This window comes from Carettochelys insculpta, chromosome 1 (assembly GCF_033958435.1).
Source record: "Carettochelys insculpta isolate YL-2023 chromosome 1, ASM3395843v1, whole genome shotgun sequence".
NCBI classification, from domain to species: Eukaryota; Metazoa; Chordata; order Testudines; family Carettochelyidae; genus Carettochelys; species Carettochelys insculpta.
The window spans coordinates 13,598,026-13,614,687 of NC_134137.1; the positions used below are offsets into that span (position 1 = coordinate 13,598,026).

The 16,662-nt window shown below is 44.7% G+C and overlaps 1 protein-coding gene across 2 annotated transcripts; it reads right to left on the minus strand.

Moving 5' to 3' along the window:
* Positions 1–7,832: 7,832 nt before the first annotated feature.
* Positions 7,833–10,256, minus strand: LOC142003690 (olfactory receptor 2AT4-like). 2 transcript variants are annotated; one of them, XM_074980847.1, is made up of 2 exons: positions 10,235–10,256; positions 7,833–8,812 (listed from the first exon to the last, which is right to left on the minus strand). In XM_074980847.1, exons 1-2 carry the CDS (start codon positions 10,254–10,256, stop codon positions 7,833–7,835), a joined length of 1,002 nt encoding a protein of 333 aa, XP_074836948.1. The 2 variants fall into 2 exon arrangements, with proteins under 2 accessions (XP_074836948.1, XP_074836956.1); XM_074980855.1 differs by lacking the exon at positions 10,235–10,256 and adding an exon at positions 9,304–9,391.
* Between the last annotated feature and the right edge of the window lie 6,406 nt (positions 10,257–16,662).

The window sequence follows — 16,662 nt, forward strand, 5'->3', positions numbered from 1 at the left end:
GGGGGCGATGGGGGCCATAGGTACAAGCTGTATCCGCTGCCTGCCCCAGGGCCAGCAGGAACACCTGCCCAGGGGGCTCCGGGGCACTGGCAGGGGGTGCCGTCATCGTGGGGGGGCTGGGAGGCAGCAGGTCCCCTTGATGCTATGCCCCAGGCCAGCCAGGCCTCGACCAGATCCAGGATGTTGTCCACCTGGGCCAGACACCAGTATGAGGACCACTCCCAGGCCTCGCTGCCACTCCTGCTCAGCCTGGAGCCATTCGTGGTCCTTGGCCAGGTGCTCAGGGGTGATGCTTTTCAGCTCCCTGATGGCAGGTGCCAGGAGCGAGTAGTTGTCCTCCGCTGGCTGACAATGCAGCCTTTGCCTGTGGGCATGCTCGGGGGCAGGGTGTGTCTTCCCTATGCAGCGCTGGCGCTGGTGCTGGCCCCGCTGGCTCGGGCTGCTTGCCAGGGCTGCCTGGCTGGGCAGTGGAGCTGGCCTGGCCCTCTGACGGTGCAGCTGAGAAGTGGGAAGGGGAGAGAGCAATGAATTCATCCTGCAGCACAGCCCCTACAGCTACCTCCCCTGTGCAAGCAGAAGCCTACTCCCCAGCCATGGGATGAGTCTATCTGGAGTGTGGGCACTGTTGGATGGGGAAACTGTGATGTCATGGGCACGGGCATGACCACAGCTCCCTGTCGTGTTGACCCCAGGGGCTGATGCCAGGGGGGAGGGGGGTTGGCAATCTTGAAGCAGTCCCTGCCTGGGTGGTGGGTGTGTTGGGTACAGCTGGGGCTTCCCCAGGATCCCCCAGCATGCATGCAGCTCATCCAGATGTCCAGGGATATGAGTGCTGAATGTTGCCTGCAGCTGTGCCTGGGAACTTCGAGCCACACCCTGAGGTGGGATGTGTGGGGTGAGCCCAACACCCGTATGGCTGGCACGCTCCCAGGTACAGCAGTGGCAGCTTGCTTTTCCCTCTCCCAGAGCCCTTGGGTCATGGGGCTGGTTGTGGGTCTGTGAGTGGTCCAGCAGCAGTGTCGAGGGGCTGTCTACGGGGTCCAGGTGGGATGCCTGGTGGGTACATGGTGCTCATGTCAGGCCCAGGGTGTGTGTTAATGATGGGGCTGTCCTGTTGGGGCACGTGGCATGTCCTGTCTTCTCCCTCTTCCCTCCACCCAGGTTTACACTCCCCATGGGGAACTCAGCAGAGAGTATCAGGAAGAGGTAGAGTGTAGCTTGTGCCCACAATGTGACATTAGACAGGCCATAAGACAGGGAGGTGGTAAGTGTGCCCTGGCTGGACTCAGGGTCTGAATGTGCATTGTCCAACTGCTCAGGGGGGATCGAAGATGACAGCCTGTGTCTAGGGCAGGGATTCCCAGCCTCTGGGTTGGGACCCAAACATGGATTGCAATTAAATTTGTTAAGGGTCACCAGCAGCTCGGAGCCGCATGTGGCTTGTAAAGAAGCCATTTGCAGCTCCTTAAAGTGGTCACATCCAGCAGCTATCTAAATCAATAGAGAAGCAATTATGCATTACAAAGTCCTTTGATATTTGTAGCCATCCCAGCCAAGCCACTTAATAGAAGTCTGCAGTAATTTTGCCCCCCCACCCTTCCTCCCCTTTGCTCCCCTTCTGTTCTATGCAGCTGATTTGTCAGTTTTCATTTTTTGTCTGTATCTCCCGCAGCCTTTGAGTTTGACTCACCCAGGCCCTCCAGACTTTGTGTGACTCTCCCAAGCCCCACAGCCCAAATGTGACTCTCCCAGCCCCTGAGTGTTACCATACCAGCCCTCCAGCCTCAATATGACTCCCCCAGGCTCTGAGTGTGACCCCTAGACCCCCACAACCCCTGAGTTTGACCCCCAGCCCCTCCAGCCTCTGGGTGTGACCGTCCCAGCCTCCCAACCTGAGTGTGACCCCTGGCCCCTGAGTGTGAACTCCCCACCTGCGTGTCACTCCCCCAGGTCCTCAACCCACCAGCTCTTTAATATGACCCATCCAGCTGCTGAGTGTGATGCTCCCCAGCCCCTGAGTGTGACCCCTAGCCCCTCCAGCCCCTCCAGCCCCAAGTATGATCCACCCAGCCCCTGACTGTGACCCCCAGCCTCTGAGTCCCTGAGCATGACACCCACAGTCCCCCAACTCTCCCAGGCCCTGAGTGTGACCACCCAGCCCCTCCAGCCTCTGTGTGTGACTCCTTCAGCCCCCCGATCCCCCAGCCCTTGAGTGTGACCAACCCAACTCCTGTGTGTGACTCTCCCAAGCCCCTGAGTGTGATGCCCTAGCCCCTCCAGTCCCAACTGACCCCTCCAGCCTCTGAGTGTGACTCCCTTCCTAGCCCCTGAGCATGACCCCCACAGTCCCTCAACTCCCCAGCCCATGAGTGTGACACCCCCAGACCCTCCAGCCTCTGAGTGTGATCTTCCCAACCCACCACAACCCAAGTGTGATGCTCCCAGGCTCTGAGTGTGACCCTGCTGCCCAAATGTGACCCTCACAGTCCACCAGCTCCTGAGTGTGACCCTCCCAGCCTCTCCAGCCTCTCCAGCCTCTGAGTGTGACCCCCCAACCCGCCACAACCCAAGTGTGACTTCCCCAGCCCCTGAGTGTGACCCTCCAGCCCCCACCCAAGTTTGACTCCCCCAGCCCCTGAGCATGACTCCACCCCATTCCTCCAGCCTTTATGTGGGGTTTAAGCTTGGGAAGATGTGGGGGAGCAGTTTGGGGCTCAGGGTCTTTCCCCCACCACAACTCAGATCAGCTATTATAATAAAATAATAATAAACTACAATAAAATTTGTGTTATTATTTTAATATTATTAACATTTTCCATTTTTATGTGAAATAACTACTATGAACATACAAACATGATGGTGCTTCAGGCACAAAATTAGCTAGTTATGGCCCTGCTTCCATCCCCACCCCCATTTTTGAATTGCCTCGGGTCACCAAGTCTTTCTGAATTGTCAAAATGGGTCCCCCTCTGGAAAAGGCTGGGAACTGCTGGTCTAGGGGGTCCAAGCCTGGAGCCCCATCATCGTCCCCCAGCATCTGATGCAGAGTTTGATAATAGGTACAGGTGGGCAACCCTGCTCCCGAGTGGTGCCGGGCATCCCTTAGTTGCATGTAGCCCTGGGGCAGCTCCTTCACCTTGGCATGCACCTGTTTGAGGGTGCTTGTGGGATGTCTGTGTTATGCCAGGACTGTGGCGATGTGGGAGTAGCTGGGGGCATTCCAGCACTTTGTGCTGGGGTCCAGGACAAGGGGCTCATCATCCCACAGACCCAGAAGGTCCTGGACCTCAGCACTGGACCAGGAGGGGGCCCACCTGTGAACTCCCTGGGGGGTTCCTCAGGGAGCTCCCGGTGCTTTGGAGAGGGGCCAGGGCAACCCCCACCTGCCTCTGCCATGTCTGCCTGCTCTGAGGGGAGCGGCTGCTGGGTGTGTGCCTGAGCACATGCCGGAAGCATGCAGGCACACCCCCAGCTTCCTGCATGGAGCTTCCAGGAGCCCTATGGCTTTAAGGGCAGCTGGAAGCTGTAACCATAGAGCCCCGCAGGCTGTGGGGAGAGTGTTTCCTGGCTTCGGCAGCCGGTCACCATGGCAGACACACTCTGTTAACACAACTGTCTATATGGACGCCGTCAACAGAGGCCTTATCCCTGAACAGGGAGAGGTATAACTCTGCCAGCTGAAAAGCTCACTTCTGCCAACAAACTCTCGGCAGAGCGTTTCAGCCATGCAGTCATGCAGTGAGTATTTTTGACACGCTCCCTGTTCCATTAACAGACGTGTCCGTATAGATATGGCCATAGAGTATCAGCATAGTCTTTAGATAATTTTCTTTGGTTTTTGCCTTGTAAATAGCATTGTTACTGCTTCACATTTAACAGTTTACCCATTGGGCCGCTTTCTGCTTCCACCCTCCTGTAACTCCTGTTAAAGGGAATTCGTCCCCTCAACCACTGTTTGCTTGCTTGGGGAGCAGCAGTAGTCAAACTGTCTCACCACAGCTATATCCCTGGTTCCACAGATGTACAGTGAGTGACAGTTCTTCTCTCAACACGAATGCTACTCTAAGGATGTGTGTCCTACATGTGTGAGGCTGGAATCATTTAGCTAGCAGTGTTTCTTAGGATTGCACATACCACTTGGCGTGGGCATAAATCAGACCATTTCTATTCACCACTCAGTTGCTTCTTAACAACTATGGCAGTAAGATGGAGCTCTAGAATCAACAGTTCTTTGGCAGAGTATCCGAGCTCGTATCAGGAGAGCTTTTCTACTTTGTTAATATCACTATTTTTTCTATTTTTTATAGATTTTATTTATGCTCAGTGCCAAAAAGAAAAGAACAATGCTATTTTTCCTCTGACTCTCTTCTGGGTGCTACCTGAGGCTCAAGAGTGTCACGACAGAGTCTTAGATTTTAGGCTTTAATATTTGTCCCTCTTGCACATTACTTGTTCTGATGAGAATAAAACAAGCTATATGTCTTTTCTGGTTAGTAGAATCACATGCTATTGACAAATGTCCAGTTTGCCATTTGTTTTCTTAGTGCACAAGCTTTCGTGGGCAAATCATGCATTTGATGAAGTAGGTCTTTGCCCACGAAAGCTTATGCTCCAAAATATCTGTTAGTCTATAAGGTGCCACAGGACTTCTTGTTGTTCTCAAAGATACAGACTAACACGGCTACCTCTCTGATACTTGTTTTCATAGGCTGCGTCTACACGTGCACGCTACTTCGAAGTAGCGGCACCAACTTCGAAATAGCGCCCGTCGCGTCTACACGCGTCGGGCGCTATTTCGAAGTTAACTTCGACGTTAGGCGGCGAGACGTAGAAGTCGCTAACCTCATGAGGAGATAGGAATAGCGCCCTACTTCGACGTTCAACGTCGAAGTAGGGACCGTGTAGACGATCCGCGTCCCGCAACGTCGAAATTGCTGGGTCCTCCATGGCGGCCATCAGCTGGGGGGTTGAGAGATGCTCTCTCTCCAGCCCCTGCGGGGCTCTATGGTCACCGTGGGCAGCAGCCCTTAGCCCAGGACTTCTGGCTGCTTCTGCGGCAGCTGGGGATCTATGCTGCAGGCACAGGGTCTGCAACCAGTTGTCAGCTCTGTGTATCTTGTGTTGTTTAGTGCAAGTGTGTCTGGGAGGGGCCCTTTAAGGGAGCGGCTTGCTGTTGAGTCCGCCCTGTGACCCTGTCTGCAGCTGTGCCTGGCATCCCTATTTTGATGTGTGCTACTTTGACGTGTAGACATTCCCTCGCTGCGCCTATTTCGATGTTGGGCTGAGCAACGTCGAAGTTGAACATCGACGTTGCCGGCCCTGGAGGACGTGTAGACGTTATTCATCGAAATAGACTATTTCGATGTCGCAACATCGAAATAAGCTATTTCGATGTCGGCTGCACGTGTAGACGTAGCCATAGTGTTTACAAGGAGGTCATGACACCTGCTTAGCAGATTTTCTAATGGGGCAGTCAATCAGGAGTGTTTCTCACTATGAATTCCTCCTTGGAAACAATCTACTATTCTGAAACCTGTTTATACTAGAGTGCTAGCTACCCTACTTATTCTTCGTGAGGTGTCAGATCTTCTGACTCTATCCCCATTAAGCTGGGACACCAAATCCTGGAGACACTTCATCAATACTTCCCATGCCAATGATAAAACATAGATTTAAGACAGGTTCACTTATTTACCAAATCCTAACTTTTCTATTAATACCTTTATATAAGATCTGCTGCAGCTGTCCAAAGCTACGTCTACACATGAAGCCTACATCGAAGTAGCCTATTTCGATGTGGAGACATCGAAATAGTCTATTTCGATGAATAACGTCTACACTTCCTCCAGGGCTGGCAACGTCGATGTTCAACATCGACGTTGCGCAGCACCACATCGAAATAGGCCCTGCGAGGGAACGTCTACACGTCAAAGTAGCACACATCGAAATAAGGGTGCCAGGCACAGCTGCAAACAGGGTCACAGGGCGGACTCAACAGCAAGCCGCTCCCTTAAAAGGCCCTTCCCAGACACACTTGCACTAAACAGCACAAGATACACAGAGCCGACAACTGGTTGCAGACCCCGTGCGTGCAGCATGGACCCCCAGCTGCAGCAGCAGCATCCATAAGCCCTGGGCTAAGGGCTGCTGCACACGGTGGCCATAGATCCCTGCAGGGGCTGGAGAGAGAGCGTCTCTCAACTCCTCAGCTGATGGCCGCCATGGCGGACCCCGCAATTTCGATGTTGCGGGACACGCAACGACTACACATTCCCTACTTCGACGTTGAATGTCGAAGTAGGGCGCTATTCCCATCCCCTCATGGGGTTAGTGACTTCAATGTCTCGCCGCCTAACGTCGATGTTAACATCGAAATAGCGCCCAACACGTGTAGCCGTGACGGGCGCTATTTTGAAGTTAGTGCCGCTACTTCGAAGTAGCGTGCACGTGTAGACACGGCTTAAGAGTGTCAGTATACATCATATTTCTATCAGAAAACTTTTCAGATATCATTCAAGAGTGGTCTCCAATTATGCACTATTTTGTATCTGGTTTCACAAAGCCATTCCAATTAATGAGTATCTTCAAAGCCATTAACAATCTGTGGCAGACCCCTGGGTTGGGGGTTGAGATATTTCTTTAATAACCCTGGTCCCCAGTCTTTAGTAGTAACAGCTGCTCATGAGAGATATGTGCAGCTTGATCCTCCTAGCTCAGTGCCTAGGGGTAAGGACCCTCTATCCCAACTATGGATTTTCTAGGGAAAATGGTTTACTCTTTGGCTAGCCTTCAGTTACAGATAACAGTCTTTGTCTTCTAAATACAGGTATCTCTAGTGGGACAGAATCTTACATGGGGTGAATAGCTCTGTTAGTATATTAAAGCTGTGGTTTAAGAAGACCAGTTGATGGGAAAGACTGGATTGCAGTTAGCATTGCATGCTACTCACACTGTAGCCAAGACAATGGCTACAGCAGTATTTATGTAGTTGTGTAGCTGATAAGCTGCAGAATCTAGAATTCCAAATGAAATACAAACATGGTTGAAGACTTAAATTTTGAGAACTAAATCATTTCAACTTAAAAACAGGTTAAAACCTTTGTTATTTGAAGAAAGAGGGAAAGAGAGGATGGCCTTCATCCTCTACTGCCATAGCAAACTCCCCATATTACCAATGGCTGAGGGTTTGACGCTGTGGCCAAAAGTCAAGAATGAGCTTGTGAGGATTGACACCGGTATTTTGCTGCTTTTAACAAATGCTTTTCTTTTTGGGAACTGTGAGGAAAGAAGGAAAGAACAGTTTTATTCCATCTCCCAAGCTGGAGTACAAGGTTTGCCATTCAAGGGGGAAAAAAACAAAACAAAACAAAGCAAAGCAAAACAAAAATACCACTTGTGGATGGAACAAATGTATTCCAAAATCTCTGGCAGACATGAAACACAATGCACTGTGATATAATTTTATAAAGTCCACACTGCAATACAGATGTTTTATGGCAGCCAGTAGTACATACTCTCACTGTTGGTGATTTCGCAATATGTGTTTAGTAGAACCCCAAGTTCAGATTCTGGATACAACTTAATCTCTCTATATAGGAAAGCTGTCAACCAAATTGCGAAATTACAAACAGAATCATTTTTGTTCCTTTCATCATATAGAGCAAAGTTAATATGTTCAAAAATCCATGACGATACTATACAAATCACACTTATTCAGGGGAAATCATACAACATAAACCATGTAAACCCTACTTAACCCATCTTTAGAAAGCTAATATGATGTATAGGTTCTCTGGGAAACTTTACGTTGGAGCTAATTATGCCCCATGAGATTATAGCTTTTTAAAAGGAGCAAAGACCTTCAGAAGAATAAACTTTTTTACTGAACATTTTACTTCCTTGTTTCGTAAAGTGTAAATGAGTGGATTTAACAAAGGAGTTAAAACAGCAAAAACAACATTGCCCATTATATGGATATCAATAGGCAGGTCTGCTCTGTAGGATATATATGCCACAGCAATGGATGAATAGTAAGTGCCAACCACAATCAAATGGGCTGTGCAAGTAGAAAAAGCCTTACCCCGACCTACTTTAGAGTTGATCTTTAATATGGAGATAATAATGTGAACATATGAAAGTGTGACAAGCATAAGTGGCACAACTGAAATAGTCATGGCAATGGAGAACCCCAAAAAAGACTGAAAAGTTGCACTGAAATCAGAACAAGCTGCTTGCACAACTGCCAAATGATCACAAAAGCAATTGTAAATTATGGTTGTTTTACTAAATCTTAACAGCGAGGTCTGGAAGATGACAGGTACTGGTATTAATAACGCAATTACCCAGGCACATGCTGCCAGTAGAATGTTTACTTTCCTTGTCATTTTAACTGGGTAATGCAAAGGGTTACAAATGGCTTCATACCGATCATAAGACATGACTACAAGAAGAAATGATTCAGTCACTGATAGACCATGAAAACCATACATCTGCAGAAAGCAGATATTGAAAGAAATAGTTTTGGCATTGACCAGAAACATTGCCAACATTTTGGGAATGGTAGTAGTTGTAAACAGTATATCTAGCACAGAAAGATTAGTTAGGAAAAAGTACATCGGTTTGTGAAGCGTTTCATCGATCACAACTACAGCTATAATAATGACATTGCCAATTAGTATTAGCAGGTAACATAGCAAAAATACAATGAAAAGAGGGATCTGGAAATCTTGAAGTGCAGGGAAGCCAGTGAGATAAAAGTCTTTAGCAGAAGAATTGCTGATGCAGTTGTTCATGGTTTGACAGTTGAAAACATCTAGAGTGAAAATCACAAAGTCAGAAAACAATTCTAAATATTTCAGGAAAGATTGTGGGGGTTATGAAGAAAGTGTGTTTGAAGAAGGTCTTTGTTGATAAAATAGCCTAATGGATGCAATTTCATTTAACTTTCAGTGCCTTCAACTCCCAACAATGTATTTAGCCAGGATGGGCAGGGATTGTATCCACTGCCTTTGTTAGGGAGAAGCTGGGAAAGGGTGATGGTATAGATCACTGATTATTACCAGAGAGGCCAACAGACTTGCTGGGTTCCTCGGCAGGAGTGGGGACTCTGTGCTGCAGTACACAGATCACCCTGCACCCATCGGCCAACCTTTAGAACCATCTCAGACTCCGGAAGCAATTTCAAGTTGCCAGGACTACTGCAGCAACAGTGACAGCAGCTGGGTGCCCCAGACTCCTTTGATTCACCAGGATCTGGGGAAGTTGCTCCTTTTGCACCTCCCTGTTGGCAGGCCTGATTATTACCTCTTCTGTTTTTTCCATCTGGAGCACCTGGCATTGGGCTCTGTTGACAAGGTATTGGGCTAGATGAGACTTTGACCTGACTCAATATGGCTGCTCTTGGCTACGTCTACGCGTGCCCCAAACTTTGAAATGGTTTACTAATGAAGCGCTGAATATGCATTTCAGCGCTTCATTAGTAAACTTCGAAATGGCCATTTGCATGGCCATTTCGAAGTTTGGGGCACGTGTAGAGACAGCCCTTATGTGCTTACAGTACTATTTTGATGACGGCAATACATCTGTTTCTAGATGATGTAGTTACTTAGCTTTAAGTCTGGGAGTATAATGAATGATATTCTTGAGTCTAATTATTTAGCTTAACAGAGAGAACAAAAGAACATAAAAAATGCCAACAAGGACAAATTACAAAGGATGAATATAGACAAACAACACAAGAATGAAGGAGCAAGATTAGAAAGGCTAAGGCACAAAATGAGTTCAAACTAGCTACAAGCATAAAGGGAAACAAGAAGGCTTTTTATAAATACATTAGAAACAAGAGGAAGACCAGGGACAGGGTAGGGCCATTGCTCAGTGAGGAGGGAGAAACAGTAACAGGGCACTTGCAAATGACAGAGTTGCTTAATGACTTCTTTGTTTCGGTCTTCACTGAGAAGTCTGATGAAGGTATGCCCATCATAGGATAGGATAATGAGCCTTGTGGATAGGGGAGAAGCGGTAGATGTGGTATACCTAGACTTTAGTAAAGCATTTGATATGGTCTCGCATGATATTCTTATAGAAAAACTAGGCAAATACAATTTAGATGAGGCTACTATAAGGTGGGTGCATAACTGGATGGATAACCGTACCCAGAGAGTAGTTCTTAATTGTTCTCAATCTTGCTGGAAAAGTATAACAAGTGGGGTTCTGCAGGGGTCCGTTTTAGGACCAGTTCTGTTCAATATCTTCATCAAAGATTTAGATATTGGCATAGAAAGTACTCTCATTAAGTTTGCAGATGATGATACCAAGCTGGGAGGAGTTGCAACTGCTTTGGAGGATAGGGTAATAATTCAAAATGATCTGGATAAATTGGAGAAATGGTCTGAGGTAAACAGGATGAAGTTTAATAAGGACAAATGCAAAGTGCTCCACTTGGGAAGGAACAATCAGTTTCACACATACAGAATGGGGAGAGACTGTCTAGGAACGACTACAGCAAAGGGATCTAGGAGCTATAGTGGACCACAAGCTAAATATGAGTCAACAGTGTGATGCTGTTGCAAAAAAAGCAGACATGATTCTGGGATGCACTAACAGGTATGTTGTGAACAAGACACAAGAAGTCATTCTTCCGCTCTACTCTGCACTGGTTAGCCCTCAGCTGGAGTATTGTGTTCAGTTCTGGGCACCGCAGTTCAAGAAAGATGTGGAGAAATTAGAGAGGGTCCAGCAAAGAGTGACAAGAATGATTAAAGGTCCAGAGAATGTGACCTATGAAGAAAGGCTGAAAAAATTGGGCTTGTTTAGTTTGGGAAAGAGAAGATTGAGAGGTGGTGTCATAAGGAGGAGGGAGAAAACTTGTTCTTTTTGGCTTCGGAGGATAGGACAAAAAGCAATGGACTGAAACTGTAGCAAGGGACGTTTAGGTTGGACATTAGGAAAATGTTCCTAACTATCAGGGTGGTCAAACGCTGGAATAAATTGCCAAGGGAGGTTGTGGAATCTCCATTGCTGGAGATATTTAAGAACAGGTTAGATAGATGTCTATCAGGGATGGCTTAGACAGTACTTGGTCCTGCCATTGGGGCAGGGGGCTGGACTCGATGGCCTCTCGATTTCCCTTCCAGTCCTAGTGTTCTATGATTCTATAAGAAAGGCCATACTGGGTTAGATCAATGGTCCATCTATGCCAGTGTCTTGTCTTTTGCCAATGCCAAATGCTTCAGAGTAAAAACAGATCGGGCAACCAAGGATTGTTCCACCCCCTGTCATCTACTCCCAACTTTGGGAAATCAGAAACAAAGAATACTTAGAGCATGTTGTCTAATAACAATTGGTTAGCCTATCCTCCATGGACTTATCTAATTCATTTTTGAACCATATCATATTTTTGGCTTTCACAACATTTATTGGCAATGAGTTCCACCAGTGGATGCTGTGCTGTGTGAAGAAGTTCTTCCCTGTGTTTGTTTTCAAACTGTTTTCTATTAATTTCACTTGGAGATCCCTGGTCCTTGTGTAAGAAGAAGGAATAAATCATCATCATCAACCTTGGGCTCAGCAACCATTGGTGTCCAAAGCCTCCCTCACTATTTCCTTCCATCTTTCCCTGTACAGTGTGGAGTGACTTAGTTTCTGTTTATTAGCTCTGCACCAGTCTATTATATCATCTACTCATTCTCTGTGGGGTCTGCCTCTCCTATGCGAACTGACCACTATGCTGAATACCAGAGTCTTGATTTTTCATTCATCGTTCATTCTGCAGATATACCCAAATAGTCGTAACTTCCATCGTATAGCCTTCTGCAATAGGTTCTCTTTCGGCTGTAATTTCCTATATAATTCCCAGTTGGTGATTGTCTGCACTGTCTTATTCACACCAATGACAATTTGATGGGCTTGCATCATATCCTCATCAATCATCTATTTTCTATGTTGAAAAGTATCTGCCTTAATAATCTCTCTTCATACGGAAACTGTGCCATACCCTGAGGCCTTCTTGTTGCCCTTCTCTGTACCTTTTCCAATAATCATATATTACTTTTGAAATAGGATGAACAGAACTGCCAGCACTACATGAAGTGGGCAAACCATGGGTTTATATAGTAGCATTATAATATTTTTGTTTTATTATCTACCCATTTCTAAATGATTCATAACATTCTCCTAGTGTTTTTTGGTTTTTGTTTTTTGTTTTTTAGTGCTGCTGCACACTGAACAGATGTTTTCTGAGAACTATCGACAGTGATTCCAATATCTATTACCAAGCAGTTCAGCTGTATTCACCTAATCCACCACACTCTGTGTGTCACTTAGTATTGTTTAATTCTGTGCTTTCTTTCATGTATAGTGCCATTTTATACAGGCATGGACTTTTCTGCATTCCTATATATTTTGTATGCTGTTATTACTGTGTACCATTGATTATCCTCATTTCACCATCAGTCTGTGATGCTCAATATCTCAATAGCCTAATTTAATACCAGGTGCTCAAGTTCACTCATCTTGGTACTTAGATTGCTAGCACTTGAATACAAGCACTCATCAAAGTTGTCATTGTTAAGCTTCCTGTTTTCACAGGATATAATTAACAAGTCTCTTTTTTATTTGCTTCTCTTCATTTCCCACCTGTACTGTATTAACTTCCATCCTGTACTCTTTACTAGGCTATGGAGAATCTATACTGATAGTTTCTTGCCTAAAGGATGTCTCTGTCCAAACTGTATGCTCTTTTCATCTGTCAGCTTCCTGTGGACCTTAGTTTAAAAACTCCTTTTCCAATCTTTATAACTGTAAATATCATCCATCTGGCTCCATTTTGGTTTAGGTGGAATCTATTTTTTTTCTGTACACACTTCTCCCTTCCCAAAAGATTCCTGAGTTCCTATTAAACCTAAACCTCTCCTCCTGACACTATCATTTCACCCACTTATAGAGACCCTGAAATTATACCTGTCTAACTGGTCCTGCTCATAGATATAGGAGAATTTTGGAGACCACTATTAAGGAAATCCTAGACTTCAGTCTCTTACCTCACAGCTTAAATTTGATCTCTAGAAGCTCTGTGTTGCCTTTCCATGTGTCAGCATTACCAAAACCATTGACTCCTCCCCAGCACTGCACATCTGTCTGTTTAGATGGCTACAGAATGTCACACCCAACAGGTAAATCATTATGTGGTCCTCCTGCCATTACAAACCCAGCTACCGATATTTCTAATAATCAAATCTCTTTGACTGAGTCTACACTCACCACAGAAGTGCGAATGCTTAGGTTCAGTCTTCCAGGGTGCCATTTCATGCATGCACAAAACAGCTCATTCAGGGGTCACTGTTGACCCCAGAACGCCTTGTGAGCTGCAAGGATTCAGGAATGCAGATGGGAGGAGTGGTCCTGTCAGCATTCTGTGGTGCAGATAGGGACAAATATCAACAGCTGCAAAATCAATTTTTGGTGCACAATTGGCATACCTAAAAGTGCATAACAGCCGCTGATATTCCAGGTAAGTGCAGACCCACATCTTTCCTTCAGCTGTAATTTTCTGCCATGAGAGGTATGCTTAATACAAGAGGATATTGGGACACCTTGTGGAAGGATGGTCCCCAAAATGGGATAATTTCTCTCCTCTCCAGTTTGATGTCCCTGATTCTTTCATCTTCCTTAACCTCAAAAAAGATATACTGGCATTAGAAAAAGTTCAGAAAAGGGCAACTAAAATTATGAAGGGTTTGGAAAGGGTCCCATATGAGGAGAGGCTAGAGAGACTGGGACTTTTCAGTCTAGAAAAGAGGAGATTGAGGGGCGATATGATAGAGGTATATAAAAACAAGAATGGTGTGGAGAAAGTGAATATTGAAAAGTTATTTACTTGTTCCCATAATATAAGAACTAGAGGGCACCAAATTAAATTGATGGGTAGTAGGTTCAAAACTAATAAAAGAAAATTTTTCTTCACACAGTGCACAGTCAACCTGTGGAACTCCTTGCCGGAGGAGGCTGTGAAGGCCAGCACTCTAACAGAGTTTAAAATAGAGCTTGATAAATTTTTGGAGGTTAGGTCCATAAATGGCTATTAGCCAAGGGCAAAGTATGGTGCCCCTAGCCTTTAGTCAAAGGCTGGAGTCTGATGGCAGGAGACAAATCGCTTGATCATTGTCTTCAGTTCACCTCCTCTGGGGCACCTGGCACTGGCCACTGTCGGCAGACAGGATACTGGGCTGGATGGACCTTTGGTCTGACCCTGTATGGCCATTCTTATGTTCTTATGTTCTTACGGAGACAGTGAGACTAGGGAAAGCACCACTCTACTATGTCCTAGAAAGTCTCCTCTGTGTAATTCTCTGTCTCCTCCATCTCCTCTCATGTTCCCTCTCTTACCACCATCACCTAAGGAATTCCTTCCCAAAATTCCCTTCTTAGCCACTTCTCTTTCCTAGCACAAAGGATCAGGGGCAATTTGATCAGTGTTGATAAATATCGATATGGGGAACAAATATTTAATAATGAGCTCTTCAGAGTAGCAGAGAAGGCACAACACAATCCAATATTTAGAAGCTGAAGCTAAACAAATTTACAATTCAAATAAGGTTTACATTTTTAACCAGGAGAATACATTATCTGTGGAAGACTTTTTACCCAGAAATGCGATTCTCCATCACTGGCAATTTTTCAGTCCAGATTAGATGGTTTGCTAAAAGACCTGCTCTAGGAATTATTTTGAGGAAGTTCTGGGGCATGTGTTGTGCAAAACATCAAAAGAGATCATCATAATGATCCCTTCTGTTCTCAAAATCTATAAACCTTTGTATCATATCAATCACATCTGCATTATTCATGACTTTTTCTCTTTCAGCTGGTTACTGAATCATGCTGCACTTCAGAAACTGCAGCAGTTTCCATGTAGACTTCTGATATAGCCTGAATTCAGCTAAGCATGTACTTACCTTGCAGAGAGGGAACACATCTTACACTTCTGCACCAGAGACATCCCTAGCTCCCATTTGTTTTCAAATACAATTAAAAAAACCTGATTAGAGATCAAATTTAAGCTGTGAGATAAGAGACTGAAGTCTAGGATTTCCTCAGTAGTGGTCTCCAAATGTCAATGTTATAATGTACCAGGAGATGTTTCAAAGCAAGTACAAGCTTTAAATGTGTACATGTTTTGGGGTTTCCTTTGCTCTTGTGTTATGGAGAAGAGGAATCAAGAGAGCTCAAAACACTTTTATTTGTGTTATATACTGTTAGTATGTTGCATCTGTAAATTTAATCACCCCAATCATCTCTTTCCATATGTCTTATCCATGTCTCCAATCATATTTATCTTCCATCTCCAGACCCTCTATTTCTTGCAAAATAGTTTTGAATTGGGACTAAAATTGAACATATCATTAAAAGCAAGGATATTCAATAAATTTATGCAATGCCATTAGAATATATTCTGTATTATCCTCTATCACTTTCCTAATAAAAGCTAGCATCATGGTGGATTTTCTCCGTGGTTGTTTGCTTTGAAGAAATGTTTTCATTTAGCTGTGTACAATGTGGGGCGGGTCTTTCTCATGAATTGTTACAGGTTATTTAGAACTTAGCAATGCTTACAAGTAATTTTTGGTGTTCCTTCCAATATATACTACCTTGTACTTCTTAATTCAATATAGTCATTATTGACATATAAAGCCATTTATAATTTGGATCTCAGCAATTTTAAAGATTCCCTATTCCTACAAGGAACTCAGCACTTGGGGTTAGCTGGAGCATTCAGCTTGAAAATTTTTAGATCATACTTAAAGAGGAAGGAAAGTCTTTTTGTTTGCATGATTTTTTTTTCAATTTTGACTTGGGGTGGTCTTTAATGTCATTTTGAAACTTTAAATATCTAATCAGAATATATGGGTTTTTTTTACTTGAGAGAGATTGATAGTTATGGTGTTTTGACAGAATGAATAAATGCTAATAGAATAATAATAATTAGAGATTGATCTAACAAGCCATCTCAGACAATGCAGAATTGTTCCCTTTTTCTCTCTTTATATATATATATATATATATATATATATATATAAGAATACACACACATGTGAATATATATATTTGTCACTGACTGGTTCAGCTCACTTTTAGTTTCAAGAGATGGCCTTCCACACTTTCTCCTGGGAGAGCATTCAACCTTGTTATCTTATTCTGAGGGTGAATCCAAGGAAATCTTCCTAAATCTTCCTATTCCTGCCAGTGTGACACAAAAGAGGTCTGCAGAACATCTACAGAATACAGAAGTGTATCAAGTCATGGTAAAGCTGGGTTTGGGATGTGGATGTAGCTTATGCATGAAAAATATTTTACTATAGTTAGTGACATTATTTTCATAACTAGGCATTCATTTCTATAATTTCTAATTGCAATACACACCAGAAACAGCAGTACCAGAATTCTGTGGAAAAGCAGCCTTGTTTTCATTAGGTTTGCAGCCTGATTGTCTCACTGAAAAGTTTCAAATAAACACTTAGACTTTATGAAGGTCAGACACATAGGTACTAATAAGAATTTCTGCTATATTCAGTATGGTTGTAGCCAGGTTAGTCTGAGGATATTAGAGAGGTAATGTGGGTGAAGTAGTGTCTTCTATTGCCAGTGGAGAAGAGCTCAAATGAGAGA